This window comes from Benincasa hispida, chromosome 11 (assembly GCF_027475165.1).
Source record: "Benincasa hispida cultivar pf3 chromosome 11, pf3_genome.v1.1, whole genome shotgun sequence".
Taxonomy (NCBI): domain Eukaryota; kingdom Viridiplantae; phylum Streptophyta; class Magnoliopsida; order Cucurbitales; family Cucurbitaceae; genus Benincasa; species Benincasa hispida.
The window spans coordinates 60,481,829-60,504,697 of record NC_143488.1 but is presented as its reverse complement, the minus strand read 5'-3'; the positions used below and the strand labels follow the sequence as shown (position 1 = coordinate 60,504,697).

General features: G+C 33.1%; 1 protein-coding gene and 1 long non-coding RNA gene across 2 annotated transcripts; both read left to right on the top strand.

Annotated features, from left to right (window-relative positions):
• The first annotated feature begins 5,217 nt into the window (after positions 1-5,217).
• On the top strand, positions 5,218-6,730 carry LOC150032782 (uncharacterized). Its single transcript, XR_016524259.1, has 2 exons — positions 5,218-5,398; positions 6,390-6,730. It is a non-coding gene; the product is annotated as an uncharacterized LOC150032782 (long non-coding RNA).
• A 3,627-nt stretch (positions 6,731-10,357) lies between these two features.
• On the top strand, positions 10,358-14,063 carry LOC120092050 (Carbohydrate-binding-like fold). The gene is made up of 6 exons (XM_039050243.2): positions 10,358-10,791; positions 11,373-11,412; positions 11,495-11,655; positions 11,762-12,541; positions 13,170-13,561; positions 13,667-14,063. The coding sequence occupies exons 1-5, from the start codon at positions 10,579-10,581 to the stop codon at positions 13,383-13,385; spliced, it is 1,410 nt and encodes a 469-aa protein (XP_038906171.1). The 5' UTR covers positions 10,358-10,578; the 3' UTR covers positions 13,386-13,561; positions 13,667-14,063.
• Positions 14,064-22,869: the final 8,806 nt, after the last annotated feature.

The following is a 22,869-nucleotide window of genomic DNA, read 5'->3' as shown; positions in this document are numbered from 1 at the left end:
GTAAGTCTATCTTTGCAATCTAGACTCAAAGCTCTCCATCGGTCGATGTAATCAATGACTGTCTCACCCTTCCACTGTTTGGTGTTCGTCAACTCCATCATGCTAACAGTGCGCCTTGTACTATAGAAGTGGTTTAAGAACTCCATTTCTAGCTGTTCCCAACTATCAATCACTTCTGGCTCTAAATCAGTATACCATTCAAAAGCATTTCCTTTCAAGGTACGGATAAACTGCTTGACTAGCTGGTCTCCTCCGGTTCCTACATTTTCGCAGGTTTTAATGAAGTGTGCAACATGTTGTTTTGGATTTCCCTTTCCATCGAACTGCTAGAACTTTGGAGGTTGATACCTAGCTGGTATTCTCAGGTTGTCGATTTTCTTGGTGTACAACTTGGAGTACATAAAGAAGGATTGTGATGGTCCTCCGTACTGAGCCCTTATAGAGTTTTTAATCATATCCTGCAGTTGTTGAATTGATAGGGTAGCGACAGAGGTAGATTGTTACGGTTGGTCTTCCTGCAAGACAGTCTTTCCTTTGTCATTGGCTTTTGTAGCTGGAAATTGACTCGACTCAGCAGTTTCTCGAGCCTGTATTTCATCTCTTAAAGCAGCAATTTCATAATCTCGCTCTTCTACAACTTTCATTAGGAGATTTATCTTTATCTCCATCTCTGCCATGGTCAACTCAGTTGTTAAGTCAGTCATCATGATAGACACTACATCAAAACGTGATGATTCTTTCTCTGATAGATCAGTAGCAGAAGTATAGTTGTCGAATAAGGGATTTTCTATGATGACGATCCCGCTTTTAGAAGATTCCATCAGCTGGTCCCAGATTTCCTCCGTGATGACAGAGCTTATGCGATGGTAGCTTTGGATGCAGCTTTCTTTGGTGCTATTTATAGATTTGTTGACTTGATGACGAGAGAGATGAGAGGTAGAGATGTCCCATCGGACGTGCCAATTTGTTGGCACGAGATTTTCAAGAGAAATTTATTTCGTGGAACTTGAACTTTTGTATTTGTATTAATTTTGTGGAAAGTGAAGACAATCTCTAATACATAATAATTTGATGCTTTCAAAATAAACTATAGTCTTTAAGTTGGTTGATCTTCTTGAATGATCGACCTTTGGGCTTGTTGATCTTCTTGGATGATCGGCCTTTGGACTTGTTGATCTTATTGGATGATCGGCCTTTAGGCTTGATGATTTTCTTGGATGATCAACCTTTAGGCTTGTTGATCTTCTTGGATGATCGACCTTTGGGCTTGTTAATCTTCTTGGATGATCAGCCTTTGGGCTGATCGGGCTTATTGGTCTTCTTGGATGATCAGCCTTTGGACTTGATGATCTTCTTGAAGGATTGGCCTTTAGGCTTGATGATCTTCTTAGAAGATCGGCCTTTAAGCTTGTTGATCTTCTTGGAGGATTGACCTTTGGGCTTGTTGATCTTCTTGGACGATCAACCTTTGGGCTTGTTGATCTTCTTGGATGATTGACCTTCGGGCTTGTTGATCTATGGGCCTGGCCTTTGGGCCCAATTAGTTGGACTTGGACTTGGTTGGTTCATGGGTTTGGCCTTTGGGCCCAATTAATCGGATTTAGGCCTGATTTGACATTTGGGTCAAATTCAACCTATTTTTAGACTTAGTTCAACTTTGGTCCAAATAATAATATCAAATTGGACCAAATTAATCTTCCCTGATTCAATAGTCATGATAAAACCACGTGGCATCATCAAAATTTGTCTTCAACTTCAATTCGGGACATATATCAACTTCTAATTGGGCCTAAATTTAATGATTTGGAATTTCATCATTAATTTAGTAAATGTCGTGGCAACTTGTGATTGGTCCAAAATTTCTCATTCAACAGTGACTAACCACCATTGTGGATGGTCGACGACCCTTCGAACATCGACTAAGACTGACAAGGAAGATCAAAGCTTAAGAATGACAAAGTTGAACGACGACTCTTCAACCACTATAAGGAACTTAAACCTTCATTTAGATATAGGAGAAAATTTCTAACATTTGGATTGTTTGTTGATTTTACTGATTTTTTACTTATTTTTTCTTTTATTTTTATTGATTTGCTTAGGTTTTTTCATTTCTAAGTTTATCTTGGCTTCCAAAATAGAAGAGTTGAGTTCCTTTTACTTTGATTATTGAGAATACTGTTGTTGGTTGGTTTCATTTTGCAAAATCAAAAGTTGCTCTGCATTTATATGAACCATATTCATATTTAGGAGTTGTTTTGTATCTTTTAATATTCTCGCACCCATCTTCCTACATAAAAACTTGCAATCACCACCAAAGACATGCCAATGACCCCTTCTAACACATTATGGCACATATATTTATATGTTTTATATGACCGTTTAGGTAATTTAGGGTTGGGTAAGAACAAGTTTTAGGGAGTTTGTTGGGTACTTTTTTTTTTTTTATCTCGCAACTATCTTGCAACATCTTGCAACTATGTTCCTGTTGGGATCGGATCCCGAGCAGAAGTGTGAGATCGTCTTGCATTCGATTTTTCGATTTTAAGGAAACAAAAACATAACATACTAAATAGAATCGAAATAGGATAAACATCATACTAGGCATGCATTATAAAGGAGAATCAAATGGATGAACGATTTTTACCTTTGTAGATTCTCAAACTTCTCGAAATTTCTCTTGTTCTTCACACAAATGTCTTCTCAACGATCACTGACACTACCATAAGAATAATTGTTATTCTCTAGGATTCCAAGAGTTGGATGAGTGGTGTCCCCTTGGAAGAGGAAGAGGTAGAGAGATCGTAGAGAGTGTAGAGAGGAATTAATTTAGAGGCTAATGTATATTTTTGCCCAAATGAATATTTGCCCTAAATGGGCTAATAAGAACGAATTGATATGGAGAAGGATTTAACCTTTCTCCAAGTATTTTTCTTTCCACCCTTGATGCCAATTAATTAAATAACCTCTTATTTAATTAATTGGCACATTAATTAAATAACCACATATTAAATCTAATTTAATTTATAGTTAATTAATTAATATATAAACATGACATATTTTTATGTTTCCATCTCTCGAACATTATTATTAATTAACTCTTCATGAATCTAATTCACATGAAATAAATATTTGAATCTCATTCAAATATTTCTCTCTAACATAATTTGAATTATAGATCACATAATTATATATTAATTACATTAATATACAATTTCCTCAATTGATTTGAACAATGCAAATCATTTCTCATTAATATCCTTTAGTGAGCTAACAAGGGGACTTGGTGGACCTACAGATCAGAAACTCCAACGATATGAGATTAATTAGCTAAACTTATTAACCAAATTAATTAATATTCGTTAACTGTGGATCCATTCTACTAAAGACTCACAACTGCACTCTTCTCACTGTAGATATATTTTTGTGTCCACGGATATAGACCAGTATCACCAAGTTAATCCTTCACGAGTGTTCATAACATCAATTGGGTCAAATTACCGTTTTACCCTTGGCTTACCTCTGTATTCTTAAGTACCAGTGCTCCTCTAGTGAACAATATTTTCATGGTTCAACCATTAAATATAAACTCCTCTCGGGTCAGTGAGAGAGTATGGCCATCTGTTCAAGTCTCAGAGATACCACTTAAGGGAACACTCATCTACTTACCCTAAAGTCAGGAAGAAGTGAATTCCATCTTGTATTATTATGTTCTTAGCTCCTCATTCGGTCTTATCCCCAAAATGGTAATTTTATTGAGTCGGAAAACTAGCCACTCTCACCCATACAAATCAAAGGACAATCCCTTGTGAACAGGAGTTCATAGTACATTTCAGATTAAAACTAAGTTGTCTAGGTCATCTTATTGAAATAGAAAGCTAACTAGTCAATGGTGTTACACCTATGGTTACTATTTCGTAGTCCGATTTTATGTAAACTCATTACATAGGATACCTCTACTTGCATGTTACCTACATGAACGCGTTGTTAATGACTGGAATGTTCTTCGAATGTTATAATTAGGGCGCGATTTTGATCTGTCACTTAGAGACGCTTGGAGAAGCTTGTATGTCAATCTGTCACAAAGCCTAGATTGTAAACCTCATCTATTGCACCTTTCAACTTTTCCAAAAATCATTTTTGTTGGGGTTGATGCCCTAAATCTCGTAGGATTATATAGTTTGTAAACATTATTTGAACAAACTCATTATGTATTTAATAAAATATTTGATATTTTATTCATTGTCTATAAATATATTTGATATTTTAGTTGGATTAGCCACAAACCAATAAACTAACATCCAAGGTTGTCTTTGTAACTTAAATATGTATGTGAACTGTATGTCTTCACATACATGTTTAACTACAAGGACAAAATGGTAATTTGTCCTAACTGTACTTATGAGCAATTTGGGAAGGGTCATCGTGCTGTTGATTGATTATATCCAATGGACACAGAAATATATCTGTAGTACGAAGAGTGCAGCTGTCGGTCCTTAGTAGAATGTCCGACAGTTAATGGATAGTGACTAATGTAATTAAAGAGTTTAATTAATTATTCATGTATCGTTAGAGCTTCAAGCTACAGGTCCATGAGGTCCCCTTGGTAGCTTAATAGGATTTAGTTGAGAATCGGTCTTTGGATTAATTTGAGTTGTTCAAATTAATAGAGGGATTTAATTATATATGATATAATTAAGTTGTTTCAATTATATGTGATATAATTGTCATAATGTATTTGATACACTATAGTTTAATGGGAGGAAATAAATATTTGAATGAGATTCAAATATATTTTCTATGAATGGGATTTATAGTTGTTAAATTTAATATAAATAAGATTTATATGAAATGGCATATTAAAGAGAAAATAAACTATAGTTTATATTATATGTGATACAAACTATAAGTTATATATTATATTTGATATAACATATAATATAATATATATATAATATGATAAGCTAGTTATCATATTTATATTTATTTTATTATTATTATTTTGATAATAAGGAAGGGAGTCCTTTTCCATCTTTTCTCTCCACTCACATTAGTGGGTGGTGGTTATTTTTATGGCAAGGAGAATTAAAAAAAAAATTGTTTTCTTCTTCTTCTAGATTTTGAGATTGTTGAACGATTGAAATAAGAAAGAAAAATAAATTTTACAGAAGTGTTATGTGAGTTTTATCTTGAGTTGAAAGTTCTCAATCTTCTTCCTCCACCTTAAGCTTTCTCTTATAACCAAAATAGTCAGAGTCCACCATTTCTAGGTTCTCACCTTGAGAAAATCAAGGTTTCTTTTATGGTAGTGTCCGGATTTTGTTCGAGGTTATCTTGAAGAAGGTCTTCAAGAAGTTCGTAATCTATTTGAGGGAAATCGTGAAGAAAAAGGTCTTCAAAGGTGAGGTTTCTTCAAACTCTTTTCTTGTAAAGCATGTTGCAATTTAGATTTAAATTCATATCTTATTGCTTGTTTACTTTAAACTTTGTATTCAATAAATTATGGAATTTGATCGATCCACTTCCGCTCAAGGTTCTCATTAGAGTTCCTTCAATTTTATAGAAGCATTTATTCCTCTATAAACTATTCCAAAGGCAAGGGGATAGGTTTAATTATTACCATCTAAGCAAGTGGCAACTATCAATTGACCACGAAATTTGTTCTTTAAAAATGTTCCATCCATGACTATGAGTCTAATGCAATTTAAAAAGCCTTGAACACATGGATCAAGAGTCATAAAAAGATATTTGAAGAAATACTCATCTTCAAATTCAATCTGATATATTGTACCTGGATTTGCAAGTTTCAGTGCTTCACCATACCAACACAATAAATTGTATGACTCTTCAAGAGACCCATACACTTGTTCATATGCATTTTCTCTAGCACGTCATGCTTTTTCATAACTTACATTTATGCCATAGTCTTGCCTCATGTCTTTTATGATATCATGTGGTTTGTATTGGTGATCAACTCATTTGAATTTGGACTTTATTAATTCTCCAACTATCCAAGATTTTTCTTGTCTGTGGTCACGATTCAAAATATCAAGACAACATGAATATTTACATACTTTGAAATCTTTAATATATTTGAATTCTTCAATCTGACTGCTCGCAATCTCCACTTACACTTACCATCAATGCATTTAATATAAAGCACCCCTTTTGTAGATTTCTGTACTAAAAACTAAAAATTCTTTTTCATTGCCAAAAGACTTAATCTCACAAAGAATTCTCTCTTGCAAAAAAAAAAATATTTGTCCTACCTTCAACTCCTCACTTGTAGAGCTTTCTTCTGACCAAATGTTTTTTTTTTTCACATTCAACTTTTGGCTAGCTGAGCCATATTTAACTATGTGATCTTCTATTGAAATATTTGTTTGTTGTAGGATGTCATACGATTCACTATTCATCTCAACTAGCTCCCATGTAAAAGTATCGTCTTTTGAATCATATAATTCCCATAAGTTGGAGTGGCCATTATCATGTTATCACAGAAATCGACTTGAATTTCATTCTCATCTAATTCATCCATTGCAATTGGATCATTTAAGTTATGCACTTGGTTGCTCCCAGATATTGAATTGTAACACATATTGAAACCTTTCTTATTTTGATTGCTCTTATGTTCGAATGAGATATACAGGGGGACCTCCAACAAATTTTCACTAAGAATATAAAACTTCAAAACATGCTCATTGCTTAATTCAAGTGGATGAGCTTCATTTTTCAACTTTTATCTCATATATGCACTTTATCTTTATATCGAACTCCATAGGGTTAACTTCTGCAAGAGCATATCGTTTGACCGTGAAATAATCATGTGTTATTACTTTACATACGACAGTAGCTTTTAACATGCCTCCTTCATTTTTTTTTTTTTTTTTTTTTGTCTCTTATCCCATACACCACATAACAAACTCAAATCCGAACATATGTCGGCCTTAAAATACCTAAAAGTCTTTAGTTCATGAAAAAAAATGATTTGAAGTTAGGCATTTCAAGTTGCGAAATAAAATTTAATACCTACAAAGTTCCTAAAACATGAGTAAAACTACCTTAAATCACCTAAAACAAGTATATAATTGATTTGGAAGTGAACATTTGAAGTTTGGAAAATGTGATATGTTTGCGAGATATTACAAATGTTGCAAGATAAAAAAAATTAAAAAAAAAAAAAAAGCTACAATAACTCCCTAAAACAAGTGTCAAATCACCAAAAATAAGTATATAGTTGATTTGAGATTGGACATTTGAAGTTTAGAAGATGTGAGATAAGAAAACGTAGTTAAAAAACTCTTAAAACATGTGCAAAACCACCTTAAATCACTAAAACAAGTATATAATTGATTTGGGATTGGACATTTGAAGTTTAGAAATTGTGATATATTCACGAGATGTTGCAAGATATAAAAAAAAATGTAGCTATAGCTCCCAAGAATATGTGTAAAATCATCTTAAATCACCTAAAACAAGTATATAATTTATTTGAGATTGGACATTTGAAGTTTAGAATATGTGATATGTTTGCGAGATGTTGCGAGATAAAAAAAAAAGTAGCTAAAATAACTTCCTAAAATATGTATAAAACCACCTTAAATCACCTAAAATAAGTATATAATTGATTTGGAATTGAACATTTGAAGATTAGAAGATACAATTTGTTTGTGAGATAAAAAAAATTAACTAAAAAACTTGCTAAAACATTTGTAAATCACCCTAAATTACTTAAAACTATAAAATTAACTTGGGAAATATACATTTCAAGTTTGAAAATTTAACCTAATTCAACCCAACATCAACATAAGAATAAGAATAGAGAACAAAAAAAAATTTATAATTAAAAAAAATCATAAAAACTTACTACAAATATGAGAGAGTGTTCAAGAGTTGCTAAAAAACCCAGGGCATGGCAAGGGAGCTTGAGGGAAGAGAAGTTAGAGAGAAGTTAGAGAGAAAAAAAAAAAAAAAAAAAAAAAAAAAAAAAAAAAAAAAAAAAAAAAAGGGAAAAGGAGGATAAAGTGATTTTTTTTCTAGGGCAATTTCGACCTTTCACACCTAATTTATTCTAAAATTCAACTTTTTAAAAAGTGATCCAAAAGTCTTTAGCCCCTAAAAAAATGCCCCATTTTTTTTTTTTTTTTGGTAATTCTCGAAAACAATCGGAGTAGTCGCCTTTTGCTTATTTACTATTGATTTCTCAAGTATGATTTCACCTTTCTTATAAAAGAGATGGATTGAAATTCTTTGCCCAACACTCAAAATAAAAATTAACTTTTGAGAACTTTTTTTTTCCAATACTTTACTTAATTCTTTAAAAATATTATTAAATGGTAGATAATAGAACACGTAAATTTATAGGTAAAAGTAGAGTTTATACATTTAACTTTTGGTTATTAAGCTTGATTTAAGATCTGTTTAGGTTGACTAGAGAAATAAGTATTTTTTAATTAATCATTTTCATGTAAACCCTTCTGATTAAAAAAAAACTTGTAAAATAAACTTGAAAAAAATTTTAAGCTATTTTGAGTGATTATTAAACGCTCCAATTTTTTTTCAAAATGATTTATTTTCAAAATTAAACACTTGAGAAGTTAACTGAACACACCTTTAGTTTATAGGATCATGGTTCATGGGATTGAATTTTTCTAATTATAAACATTTCGGATGTTTAGGTCGCGTTTGATAACTATTTAGACACCGTTTAGTATTTTTTTTTTTAAAAAAAAATTAAGCCTATAGACACAACTTCCATCTCTAAATTTCATTATTTGTTATCTATCTTTTACCAATGGTTTAAAAAACAAGCCAAATTTTTAAAACAAAAAGCAACTTTTAAAAACTGAATTCTGTTTTTGAAATTTGGCTAAGAATTCAATCATTGTTACTTAAGAAAGATGCAAATCATGATAAGAAATAAAGAGAAAATAGACTTAATTTTTTTAAAAAAAAAAACAAAAAAAGAAATGGTTACCAAACGACACCTTAGTTTGTAGTTTTTAATTTTTGAAAATTAAGCTTATAAATATTTATTTCACTTTTAATTTTCTTGCTTTGTTATTTACTTGTTACCAATATTTTCAAAAACTATGTAATTTTTTTTTTTTTTAAAAAAGTAATATTTGTCATTAACTTTGTTTTTTGTTTTGGAATTTGACTAAAAATTGAACTCTTCTACTTAAGAAATATGCAAATCATTGTAAAAAATTGTGATAAAATATGTTTAATTTTCAAAAACTAAAAAAAAAAATGATCGTGGTTATTAAACGGGATCTTAATTTTTTCAAATGAAGATGAAGAATTTGTGATTACATTCAAATCATCGATATAGCACATAAATGGTTTACGATATAAAGTAGATTAAACCTTCAACCTCAAGTAATTTAAAATTTAAATATTGAGTTAGACTTGACTTGACTTGAAAAATGTGATTTTGGTATCATAGGATAATCAGTAAAAACTTAAATTACTATATCATAGCAATACTTTGAAAATATCATATTCCTTTATATTAATATTTTGAGTTAACTTTAAGCATAGTTCATCTTGTTAAAAAAAAAATATATTATTGACTAAAAGATCGATGTTTAAATCTCTAATTTCTTAGAAAAGATGTAATAAGATATCATAAATAATTTAGGAGTGTTTGGACTCCCAACTTTCGCGTGAATTAAGCGAACTATTATAGCTCACCTAAAGTTTGTGGTTCCAATTATAACATTTGGTGTCTTTAATTATTATAGTCCATAATTAACTGCAATATTATTATTTCAATTCATCTACTATTTTTTACCAATTCTTTCTTTTCATCTTTGTTACGATGTCTATTATTTACTATCCAGACCAAAATAATATGCATCTCAAACATAAATTATTATAAGCAAAACTAAAATAGTTTACACCCCAAATATAGATTATCATAGCATACAAAACATTATGTTTTAACTCATAAATTATAATAACCAACTCAATGCATCAAACACTCGTCTCAGTAGTCATTTATAACCAAGTTAACAACTCACTAATAAAAGAACGAAGTGAAACATTCAAGCTATGAAAGGTAATTCAATATATATATATATATATCGAAAAAGGAAAATACTTTAATGTATTTACGTATCTCTATACAACTTAGACAAGTATCTAATAAGGATTTACATGTGGCTGTTTTTTTTAATTAAAAAAGTAAAAAAAGAAATCTTTGTATATATATAAAAAAGGGAAAGTATGATATTAGATGCAGCCTAAACAACATCTGATCGAAAAACAAACCACCATTTTTTTGGTCATACAAAATTTAATTTAACTATAATTTATTTGACATCTAATTTAAGAGTTATGGCCCTAAAACCCAGTTGCATTGAATGGCTCACATGACTGAACCATACAGCATGAGCTTCGTGATTCGATGGGTTGTTGGGACACGTGCCAGTTTTCGATGATGCACGTAAGAAATCGTTTTTCCCTTATCCTCACGAGGTCCCACCGGTATATAATGGTAACCACCAGAAACTCCATTAAAGTTGCGAGGCTTAAGCTCGGAGGCCGTTTGTCATTGTCAGTAACAGAGTGAGAGTGATGAAAGCCCTAGCGACCTCCAAATCCATCATCGCTAACAGTACACCTTCTTCTTACTTTGCTCCTTCTCTGAAAGAGCGTCTTCTTTCTGGAGGACCTGAATTCATTTCTTATCGGAGGCCTTGGAAATTGGCCAATTTTGGACTTGAGCATTTGGTACCTTCGCGCCGGGGAGGCATCGACTTGATTTCTTGCTTCTCGTCTCCTCACCAGGTCTCTTTCCTTCCTCGGTATTGGAAATTTTTTCTTTGTGATTGTACTTCCACGGTTTCATTTGTTTTCTTTTGGTTTTCTTGAAGAATCTTGGATTGCTGAGAATTATTTTCTTCACCGTGTTTAATTACTTTTGGATTCTGAATGTGTGATCGAGAGTTAAGCTGTGCGAACATTCTTGGTGTTTTTTTGCTTATTTATGGATTCCGAATGAATGATCGGGGAGTTGCGATTTTGCTAATATGAAAGCCGGTGAAAGATCGTGTTGATATGCCTTCGATCCTGAGTTTTTGAATGAAGTCTCTTTGTTCTTTAATTGCACGTTACTCTGTATGTCTCGACATTGAGTCAGTTTTTTCACTGGATAAAGCAATCGTTTCCTAAAGGTTTATGTTGGATCAAATTAAGAATAATAGAAACTTCGGAAGTTTAGAATGGGTAATGAAGTATCTGCGGATGCATCTATAAGAAAGAGATAATTATTTCCAGAAAATCTAGGAATTGATGTGGAAAATATGGTTGTAATGAAGTATATATGCTAATAAAACCATCCTGATTTTGATTGAACTTGTTCTTTGCAGGCAGATACTCAGAATGATGCAGTTGAGAATCAAGAAACAAGTAAGTCAACACGATTGATGATAAATAATTATTTCCTCTGGGAAAATAGCCTCAATTTTCCATATCGACATCTTTTACGCAGATCAATCAAAGACCGTTCGTGTCAAGTTCCAGCTCCAGAAAGAGTGCACATTTGGGGAGCATTTCTTTGTAGTAGGTGATGATCCAATTTTTGGTTCCTGGGACGTTTCAAGTGCAATACCTTTAAACTGGGCCGATGGGCATCAATGGGCAGCAGAAGTGGTGAGTAGAGAGACTCATGAAGAACGTAAAAATCTTCATTTAAAGAAACAAGTTTCGTAAACGATTCTAATATCTGGTCATGGTTTTTTGTTTTTTTCCAAATCAGGAGATTCCTGTTGGGAAAACAATCCAGTTCAAATTCATACTTCAAGGAACAACTGGAAATGTTGTATGGCAACCTGGTCCTGATCGAACATTTGAACCCTGGGAAACATCAAATACAATCATCGTTTCTGAAGATTGGGATAGTGCTGAATCACGGATACGAAGTGAAGAAAAAATTGTTAACCAGGAGGAGGATTCTTCGATCGCCCAAGAAAAGTTAGTGATCAAGGAGAACCTCACTTATCCAAACGAAGAACTGATCCCCAATACAAATAAGGATTCAATAGCAGAAAAACCATCAGTGGAATCGATTGATGGCAGTAACATCTCAGCTTCAGAAGAAAATGGCAGTAATATCTCTGCTTCTGAAGAGAATGCCAGTAACGTCTCTCTTTCAGAGGATAACCCTAGCAGCATTTCGGGTTCAAAAGAGAATGCCAGAGTTCTTGTGGCAGAGAATATTAGCTCCCCAAAGGAGAGCTTCATTCTCAATACAAGTAACAAGGCCGTGAGTGAGGTACACAGCAATTCAAATGGGGAGACAACAATTACATCCGAGAGTGATACAAAGATAACAGAGGAAATTTTGGAGAATGACGAGAAAGATGATGGTGTTAACTATGGAGTTCAAGAAAGCTTTGTTAACAAGGGAGTTCCCATTCTAGTTCCTGGTTTACCTCCAACACCAACAACATCAAATCAGTATGCACCTCCAAATGAAGTCAAAGATGATGGTTCCATTGATGGAATTAATGATACTAACGATCGTACACTACCCGAGGTAACAGCTTGATGGCCTGACCTACCTTTACCATTTCTTTCCTGCTTCAACTCTTGTTACCACAAAATCGTCCTTTCAATTTTTGTGCACCATGTATTGTACTTTTGAAGGAGATCCTAACTACAGTGGACGTAACTTTGATAGCTTAAATGTTTTCGAATTGATATGTGAAAGAGATGAAACTTGACATGGACCATGTATTGTAGTACTATTGCTGTCATAGTCTTATGGCCTAATAATTTCAATTTTGATATCTTAGTTTTATTTTGCTTCTTTCTTACCAACTTATCACGAAACCAAACATCATCGAATGTCGACATAACTTTTGAGTGCATGAAATACATGGAAAGACATTTCAAGCTGACCTTGTTGTATGCACAATCAAGTTTCATGTAACTTATAATATGCTTCAAATTATACAGCCCATTACTTCTTAAACTTATAAAACTGCAAATAAACCTGTGACCACCTAAAAGCACACTCTGAAAGCATGAGACTACAATCACTGAATTAAACTTATAAACACTTCTCGGGCAATAGTTGTGCTATGCTTGATTCAACTTCTTCTACTGCTCTACTATGTTATATAATGTTCATATGCCTCATATTTCATTTGTATTAATCTCAGAACATACAAAAGAATCAGAAACCGGATCCTGATGTTATGGCTGGACAAGAGATGGAGGTGAAGTCAAGTTATGAAGAAATTAGACAAGAGGATGACACAAATATAATTGAGAATCGGTCCGATTTGCAGGAAATCAACAAAGATATCGTTCAAAATGACATAACATGGGGTCATAAAACCCTGAAGAAGTTCCTCTCCAGTTTGAGACTGCTTTAGCACCACAACTTTATTCAAGACACTGGAAAAAAGACTTCCAGATTTCATTTTTAGTTCTGTACTATTGCTGTTCCCCAAGAAGATTTCGACTTTCTGGGACCCAACTGGGTGAATGGAAGCTGTCATTGGGAGTTGTAAATATGGTCTACTCACTTCACTATATAGTATACTACTTGGTAAGATGAATATTGGGTTTCACTTTAATATTTTCCTCAATTATAAATCCTAGTGACTTTGCTTTTATATCAAATCTGAATGCTTATTTGTTTTATTTACGACAGGGGTGTAAATACAAAGACTACGAAATTGGTTCATTGGCGAATCTGGACTGAAATGGTATGAAAGATTCTTGGTAATTACAGTCTTGTTAGTCATTTGGATTTGTTTAGTTCCATATAAAGGATGCATTCTCATCGTTATTCTTCTATGTTGTTTTGTTTTGGAGGCTAAACATATTTTATTTCTTTAGTAGTGCATAACATGATGGAATGAGTTAATAATTAGGGAAAATATCAATTTATATCCCTAAACTTTGGGAATTGTATCAATTTAAACTTTAAATTTTGGGAGTTGTATCCATTTAAAACTTTAGGAGTTATATCTATTTAAACCCTGAACTTTGAGATTTGTATCAATTTAAACTCCAAACTAATAATTGTATGAATTTAAATTTTGATCTTTTTTGTAAGTGTATCAATTTAAACCTGAACTTTCATAAGTGTATCAATTTAAACTCCAAACTAATAATTGTATGAATTTAAATTTTGATTTTTTGTAAGTATCAATTTAAATTTGAACTTTCATAAGTGTATCAATTTAATCTTTGAACTTTTATAAATATATCAATTTAAGCTCTAAATTTTTGTAATTGTATCCAAATAAAATATAATAGAGGGTTTAAATTGATATCCTTATAAAAGTTCAGAATCTAAATTGATACCGTTGTTAGTTTAGGATTTAAGTGGATACAATTTACAAAATTCAAGATTTAAATTAATACAATTATTAGTTTAGAGTTTAGAGTGATACATTACCCACCAAATTTATAGATATATATTTGTCTTGATTAACAGAACTTTGAGATCATCAATATTTATGACCGAGACGTGTTATGAAGGCACGTTACTATTGAGAAATTGATAATCAATGCTCGTCCATATAGCTTACGCCACAGGTTGCGGAGGGTTTGCGTAGTAATGTGCTATTCTGTCACTTCAAGGCAGATATCACATAGAACAATGTCCATTACACAGAACGAGGCCAAATTAAATGTAGGTTCCCTCGATTATCGTACTATTAAATTTAAACAATTTAGTAACAGATACCAACGAGGTGGGGCATTTAATTTCATTTGCATAATTTTGGATGGTATCTGCATCGTTACTTAAAAAAAAAAAAAAGGAAAAAGAGAGGAAATATAATTTTGTTCATTTCGAGGAAGTGGTTATACATTGGAAACGAAGAATGGAATCGAACAATTGATTGAAATCTAAGCTCATTGGTAATCTTTTGAATTGGTTTAGGTTAAATTCATAACTTAACCACTATTATATGAATCTACCCTTAGAATGATTACATTTAGAATGAAATATTGGTTACAAACACATCTACATTCACTTCTCCCATGAAACGCGCAAAACCCAATCAACAAGTATAAGACCCACCAGGTTGATTCCAAGCTGATTATTGGTTGGTGTTAATTTTTTTTTTACGTATATTATTGAATAATCAATAATTATGAAATAAATAGACCACGAATACAATAAAGAAAAATAGCAAAAAAAGAAAATACTAAAGAGGAAAATATAAATTAAGAATAAATCATAAATTATGCTAACACCCTTTCTCAAGTTCGAGGTGGTAGAGTGACGACCAACCTGAGTTTGTGAAGCATCCGATTGAATGGATTGGATGACATTCAAGGTGGCAGGTGAATGAAACTGAAGAAAACTTCCCTATCTGGGCTGGAAACACTCATTAAGAACTGGAACAAAGATCTCCATAAAGATCTGAAAATAAAATCTACTAACGACCGATTTGAAAACAAATCTGAGGCCCCTAGAGGTTAGAGAACAAGGACTAAACAGTATAATGAATTAAGTAGATGAACCAAACCAAACCAAAATGGTCCAACTGAACTAACCAAATCATAATGAACCAGACCAAGTCGGTTGTAATGAGATTTGTGCCCTAAAGCTTCAAAGTTAATTAATTATCTAATACAGTTTTTAATTTAATTATTAAATATGTAATAAAGAATTATCCATTACAACAAAAATCCAAGGTAATTACATGAAACTTGAATGGTATATAATTGACATACAAGTGGATTATGTTTAAGTAATAAACTAATGAGTCTATAGTATGTGAATAAGTTTTTAGGTGTCTTATCTTAGTAACACTATGGATACGATCCATTTTGTAATTGTTACAAATGATGTATAAGACTGGATTGTGAAATAATTAATCTGTCTTTGTAACATTGTTGACGGAAGGGATTAATATTTCACAGGATTACCATATGTAACTCGAGCTCAATCCCGAGTCAGTTATGGACTCTTGCCTATGAGGGCTCGTCCTTCTATTTGTATGATGAGAGTGGCCTGAGTCAACGACTTAATAAGCCTACCATTTTGAAGATTTGACCGAGTGGGGAGCTGGAAACATAACTACACAAAATGTAATTCACTCCTTCTCGCCTTAGGGTAAGTAGATGAGTAGTTCTCTTAAGTGCTGATTTTAAGCCTTGAACAATGGGGTCTCACTCTCTCACTGGTTCGAGAGGAACTTGGTTTATAGTTGGACCATAAACAAATTATTCACGAGAGGATTAGTGGTACTTAAGGATAGAGGTAATTATAGGAGTAAAACAATAATTTAACCCAATTGTAATTACGAGCAACTCGTGAAGAATCGACTTAATTGTAATGGTTGTAACCATGGACACAATATATTCTACAATGCATAAGAGTGTAGGTACGGGTCTATAGTGGTTTACTTTATAGTTAATGAATGTTGGTTAATTTAGTTAAAGAGTTTAATTAACTAACCTCAAATCATTGAAGTTTATAATCAATAGGTTCATTAAGTATTCCTGCTAGCTCACAACAAATTAACAAGGACTAACTGTTCTAAAAGAGTAATTTGAAGTGTTCAAATTAATTTAGGAAATAATATGTTAATTGTGTACTATACAATTAACATAATATATATAGATACATTATAATATATAGTTAATTCTATATAGATACATTATAATATATAGTTAATTCTATATAGATACATTATAATATATAGTTAATTCTAAATTAAACCATATAATATAGGAGATGTAATGTATTTGAATGTGATTCAAATAACAAATTAACATGAATAAGATGCAAATCAAACTATAGGTTAAAAGCTAATGTGAATAAGATTCATATTAAAACTATAGGTTATGATATAAATAAATATTTGAATATAATTTAAATATTCATTGATTAAATATAAGATATTTAATTAAATCAATTAATTAGTTAATTAATTAAATGATTATTTAATTTAATCAAATTTAATTAAACTAATTTAATTAAGTTAAACAATAACTTCCACGTGGGAGAGAGATGGGAAGTGGGAAGTTATCTCACTTCACGTGTTATACAAGCTCTCTTTGTGCTAGGAACCCTCCACAGGAAACAATCGTGACTCTCTGCCTTTTCTCTGTAGATCTCATAACATAAAGAAGTGAGTTATTTACAAAAATATTTTTCCTTTAAATTCTCTTGATCTCTTAAAAGAGGCTCCTACAAGTCTATTCTTGCCAAGAGAATAGTCGAGAAGACTTTTTAGAGCCGTCCCGTACATGTGGAGATCTGCTTATGAAGAATGAAATTTAAAGAAAGCTTGTTCTTCAAGGTAATTTTTTTCCCTTGTTTTCATGCTTAACTTGTTAAATTGCATTGTGAATGTACTTCGTTTCTTTTGTGTGTTGTAAAATTCTCAGGTAAAATCAAAGCAAAAGCGTGATGTGCACAGACAAATTTGAGCAATGGAGTTAACGGAAACGTACGGCCCAAACATAGCAAATTGGTGCGAATCTAGGTGATGCGTGAGTCTAACAGCGGCAGGGGATTACAACGACCATATTAATTTGGGCAATACCATATTAATTTTATGTATATTATTGAGTAATCAACTTAATAGAATATAATCAATTATAGAATAAATAGATACCAATAGTATAATAAAAGAAAATAGTAGAAAAAGAAATAAATTACGCTAATAGTTGGTTTGGTTGGTTTTGCCTAAATGTGGAGGTGAACTAATAGATTTGGCTGATTTGACTAAAAAGCAAAACTAAACCGACTTAGAAGTTAATTCCCTAATTACGAACACGGCACATGTTACATTTATCACTCGTCTTCATAGCTATTATGGGACGGTGCTCTCCCCACCTTACACCTTTCTAGGGGAAAAAGGAATAGAGCAAGTTTTGACAAAATTGGAGGATTGTATCTAAAATATTATATACTACAAAGGGGAATATAGCAAGTTCGGAAAACAAATTGAGGGATTGGAACTAAAATATTAAATATTACAATGGAATAGAAGCAAAAAATTGTCTGAAATAGTCGGTTAGGTTTTCACCTTACACAACTAGCACACATTTTGAAAACTCGTAAAAATAGTTTTTCTCGGTTCGTCTGGGATGAGATCGACCACCAAGAATTAGTTAAAAGATCACATTTTTTTTCTAACATATCTAAATATTATATCAGATTATTACATATTTTTTCAAATCTTTAATTATGTTTTCATAATTATATGAATTTCCAAAATTCAGTTTTCTAATTATTAAAATAGAGTTTCCAAATTGATTCAAAATTTTTAGATTTTGGGAAAAATCAATTTTTGCGAAAAATTGGGTAGATTTGGGATAATAGAATCTCGTTGTTAATCCTGCCCGAGATTCTACTGAGAAAGCTTAAATATATGAATTTCGGTGTTAATTATTGTCACACCCCTCTCCAAATTACTCTCTTAATCCGAGAAGAGGTGTGAAGACAACAATTGTCAACCCTCATATGACAATTACAGTCAAACATATTTCCATGAACTTGTGAACCCATTACCTGATTAACAATTTATCTTATACAGACCATTACCACCCAGCCAATGCAATTTAAACATATAGATTCTCATACAGCAGAATGCTTATTTACATACATCATAGTTAAAGGGTCCAGTAAGTCTATTTACAATAACTATAAGATCTCTACCCTGACTACTCACAGTGTGAACATAAGACCCAAGTTTAAGTAAGACATGATGAGCTACCTAAGCTTCAAGTTTTTTGAAGTTTTCGAGAAGTGACTGACTAGCAAAACTACTAGGCTTTGGGATGTCAAGTGCTACCTAGGGAGGAAACATTAAAAATAATGAGCTTAGAATGCCCAATGAGTGACTATTTAGAATAAAACATGCTTTCAACATAAATAACATAAACATGGTTTCTCAATAAACATTTGCATTATCGTCTTCAGGGTTTGAAAATAAACAGAGAACATAAATTCAAGTCAAATGTTAAACCCTGAAAGGAAACTTATTATTAATCCTGTAAAGCACCTCTATTCCTCTGTCTGAATATATGGGAGAACCCTTTTGCTCGATCTCATCAATGTCGATAATATGAATCATACGTGCACGTAGAGCTGGATTGGGTCCTGATCACCTTACCATACCTTCATTGTCAAGGATTCCTAATGTAACTGAAACTTGGGTACTTTATCATACCTTTGGTACCAACATGGGAGTAGGACTTATACAAGGCACAAAACTTTTAAAACATATTACAATTATGATAGTAGAATACTCATGGGAATTAATCATACTTCGTAGATTCCATTTCATCGCATAGTGCCTTGTAAACATTAAGTATTATTTATAGGCATAAGTTACTGAAATTGCATGCTAAATTCACATATGAAAACTCATTTATTTGAGAACATGGATCATGCGACTAATATATGAGTAAAGCCTGCATTGTAGAAATCATAGTATAAAAACACCATGTTGAATTGGTTATGCGTTGAAAATCATATGCGAAGCTAGTCATTAACAAAAACGATTATAAAATATCTCTGGTAGTCAGTCTATTTCCATCAGTCGGTCGGTGGGAGCGAGAAGTTTGTCACTCACTGTCTTAAGCTACTTATCCAAGGGTTTGTAAGCCTTTCTTATTTTTGTCTGTCCTGAAATAAGGAAGGATCCCTTGATCAATATAATTTGCTCCCTTTTGAGTGTAGCGCATAAACTTAACTTCATTGCATACTAGTAATTTTATCGCATCATGACTAAGTTCATCGCATCATCTACATTTAGCCATTTTACCTTATAACTTGGATGAATAATGAAAAACCTCGCTTAGAGATGCTCAGAAAGTCATGAAGACACGCCTTTGTGCCTATGCGATGAATGTTCGGTACCTATGGTTGCATAAGTCCTTGTGGATTGCCTACACGTTTCGTCGCATATCATCGACTGGTCAGCTACTTGCTTATTCTTCAGATGTAGCTGCCTACTTATTCATCGCATATCATCTTTTACTACAAGATCGCATAGGCACTCGCTTGCTGAACGATCGCGCGGTATTTTGATACTCGACGTATGGTTGCGTGCTACACGATCACGTAGACTATCATGCTCATTGCATAGTCATTAGCTACACGATCACATAGTATTTCATACTCCGCATGGTGTGTTTATTACACGATCAGCTACAAGGTGTTCTTTGAAAGGCGGTTCGGTTCGAGCAATTCAAGACCCAGCTCACCTGTTCCAAACCGATTGACTTAAATTTTGTAATAGTTAGTCTTTTATTTTCTTTTTTTAGAGAGGTTCTATCTGAAGAAACTCTTATTCAAGATAACCAGTGAGCGGAAGCAAGATCTTTCCAAGCCCATTGTGAAAGAATTAAATGCATTCAAAAACGTACAAGAACAGTTATCCATCTTAAACAAAATTACAACATGCTTTCTTCAACAAATAAAAAAGGAATGAGAGACATACCTTTGAAGAAAACTTCTTATGTAAATCTCTCATTCTCATGAGGAATTGGACAACACCCTTTTGCTATCGTTCAAATCGCCTAGCCAATCGTCTAGTAATCACGAACTGTTTGATCCACGCACAGCAACCCCTCGACACAACCATTCGGCAACCTTGGTATTCTCGGAGTGAGAATCCAAGAGATGTGGGCTCTGTGTGAATTTGGTAAAAGGATGGAGGAAGGAAACGATCGAACTGCATGATCAAGCAAGTGGGAGAAAGTTCTATCTATCGCATAGACTGAGAATGCTTGATCGTTTAGTAAATCTCACTAGCACACGATCGTTTAGTAAATCACACTGATCGTTTAGACGATCGTTTAGTAAGTGTCGCTCTATCGCTTTGTCTCTCGTGAGTAAACGATTAGTCATTCACTAATGAAGTGATCCCTCAACCAAAAATGAAAACACTTTTCATTTTATCCTTCAGTTATCCAAAACTAAAAATAACCTCCCACCTTCACAGTTAATGGAGAAAATAATCAACCACAATTATCATATAATTGTTTAATATAAGTAAATACAATAACTAATTTATCATATTATATTTATAACCTATAATTTTAATATCACATCATATGTAATATTTAAACTATAGTTCTTTTCTCCTTTATTTAATATAAATCATATTTATATCAAATTCCTCTAATTAATATATCTCATACATCACATCAATGATATCACATATAATTGAACCAATTTAATTATATCATATATAATCAAATTCTCTCTTGTTAATTTCAACTCTTCAAACTAACCCAAAAACTGATTCTCAACTTGAATCCATTGAGCTACCAAGGGGATCTTATGGACCTGTAGCTTGAAGCTCCAATGGTACGTGAATAACTGACTAAACTTTTTAATCACGAAATCCACCATTCGTTAACTGTCGGGCACTCCACTAATGACCGTCAGCTGCACTCTTCTCACTACAGATATATTTCTGTGTCCATTAGATATAACCAATCAACAGTACGATAACCCTTCACAGATCGCTCGTAAGTACAGCTGGGCCAATTTACGTTTTGCCCCTGTAGTTACATCTAACTCCTTAAGTACTACCGATTTCTCTAATTAGCAATACATCATAGTTCTACTATGAGTGAACACCTCTTGGGCCATGAGAAAGTGTGTGGTGACACATCATTCAAGCCCCGGAATAAGCCCTTAAGGGAGAAATCTATCTACTTACCCCTACTTCGGGGAAGGAGTGAATTCCATCTTGTATAGCTGAGTTTCCAGCTCCATAATCAGATGAATCCTCAAAGTGGTAGGTTTGAGTCGGCAATCTGGCCACTCGTACCCATGCAAATCAAAAGACCACCCTCATAGGCAGGAGTTCCCAACTCACTCAAGATTAAGGTCATATTACCTATGGTCATCCTAAGGAAATGAAAGTCTCTGTCATGAACGGCGTTATATAAGGAGACTAAACATTTCGTAGTCCGGTCTTATATAAACTCCTTTGTATAGGACACCCCCGCTCGCATATCTCCACATGAATGATTAGGATCAGACCATCTATAGCACTTTACAACACTTGTAACATCTAGAAAGTGAGTAGTATCCATAGTGTCACTAGGATAAGATTTTCCTCCTTTATCCATATACTATAAACCATTTAGGTTATCACTTAAGGCATGATTCACTTGTATGTCTCCACATACATGCTTAAGTTACAACGATAACCAGGGATTTTAGTTTATTGGTTTGTGGTTAATGCAACTAAAATATCCCATATTACATAGACAATTGTGAAGAAAATAACTCATATTATTACATCACAAGTGTTTGTTCATACAGGTGTTTACAAACTACAGAATCCTACGAGATTTAGGGCATCAACCCCAACAATATTCTACTTGTCTTACGTGATGCACAATCTCGCGGATGAGATTACTTCCGCTCTATATGTTTGTCGCGCTTGTGACTTCTAGGCTCCTTGGAGTTCGCCACAACACCACTATTATCACAATAAAGGGTAATGGGCTTAGACATGTTTGGAACAACTTCCAGATCAGTCAGAAACTTCCTGAGCCAAACAACCTCCTTAGCAGCTTCACAAGCCACTACATACTTGGCCTCCATCGTGGAGTCACCGATGCATCCCTGTTTAGTGCTTCGTCATACTACAATCCCTCCGTTAAGAGTAAACGTTGATCCTGAAGTGGATTTTCGAGAATCTTTATCAGTCTGAAAATTAGAGTCCGTGTATCCAGCAAGGATCAAATCCTTAGATCCATACACGAGCATGTAGTTTCTCGTTCTCCAAAGATATTTGAGGATGTTCTTGACTCGGTCCAGTGACCCTGTCCTAGATTAGACTGATATCTACCGACTATCCCCACAGCTTAGCAGATGTCAGGTCGAGAACATAACATCATATACATCAAACT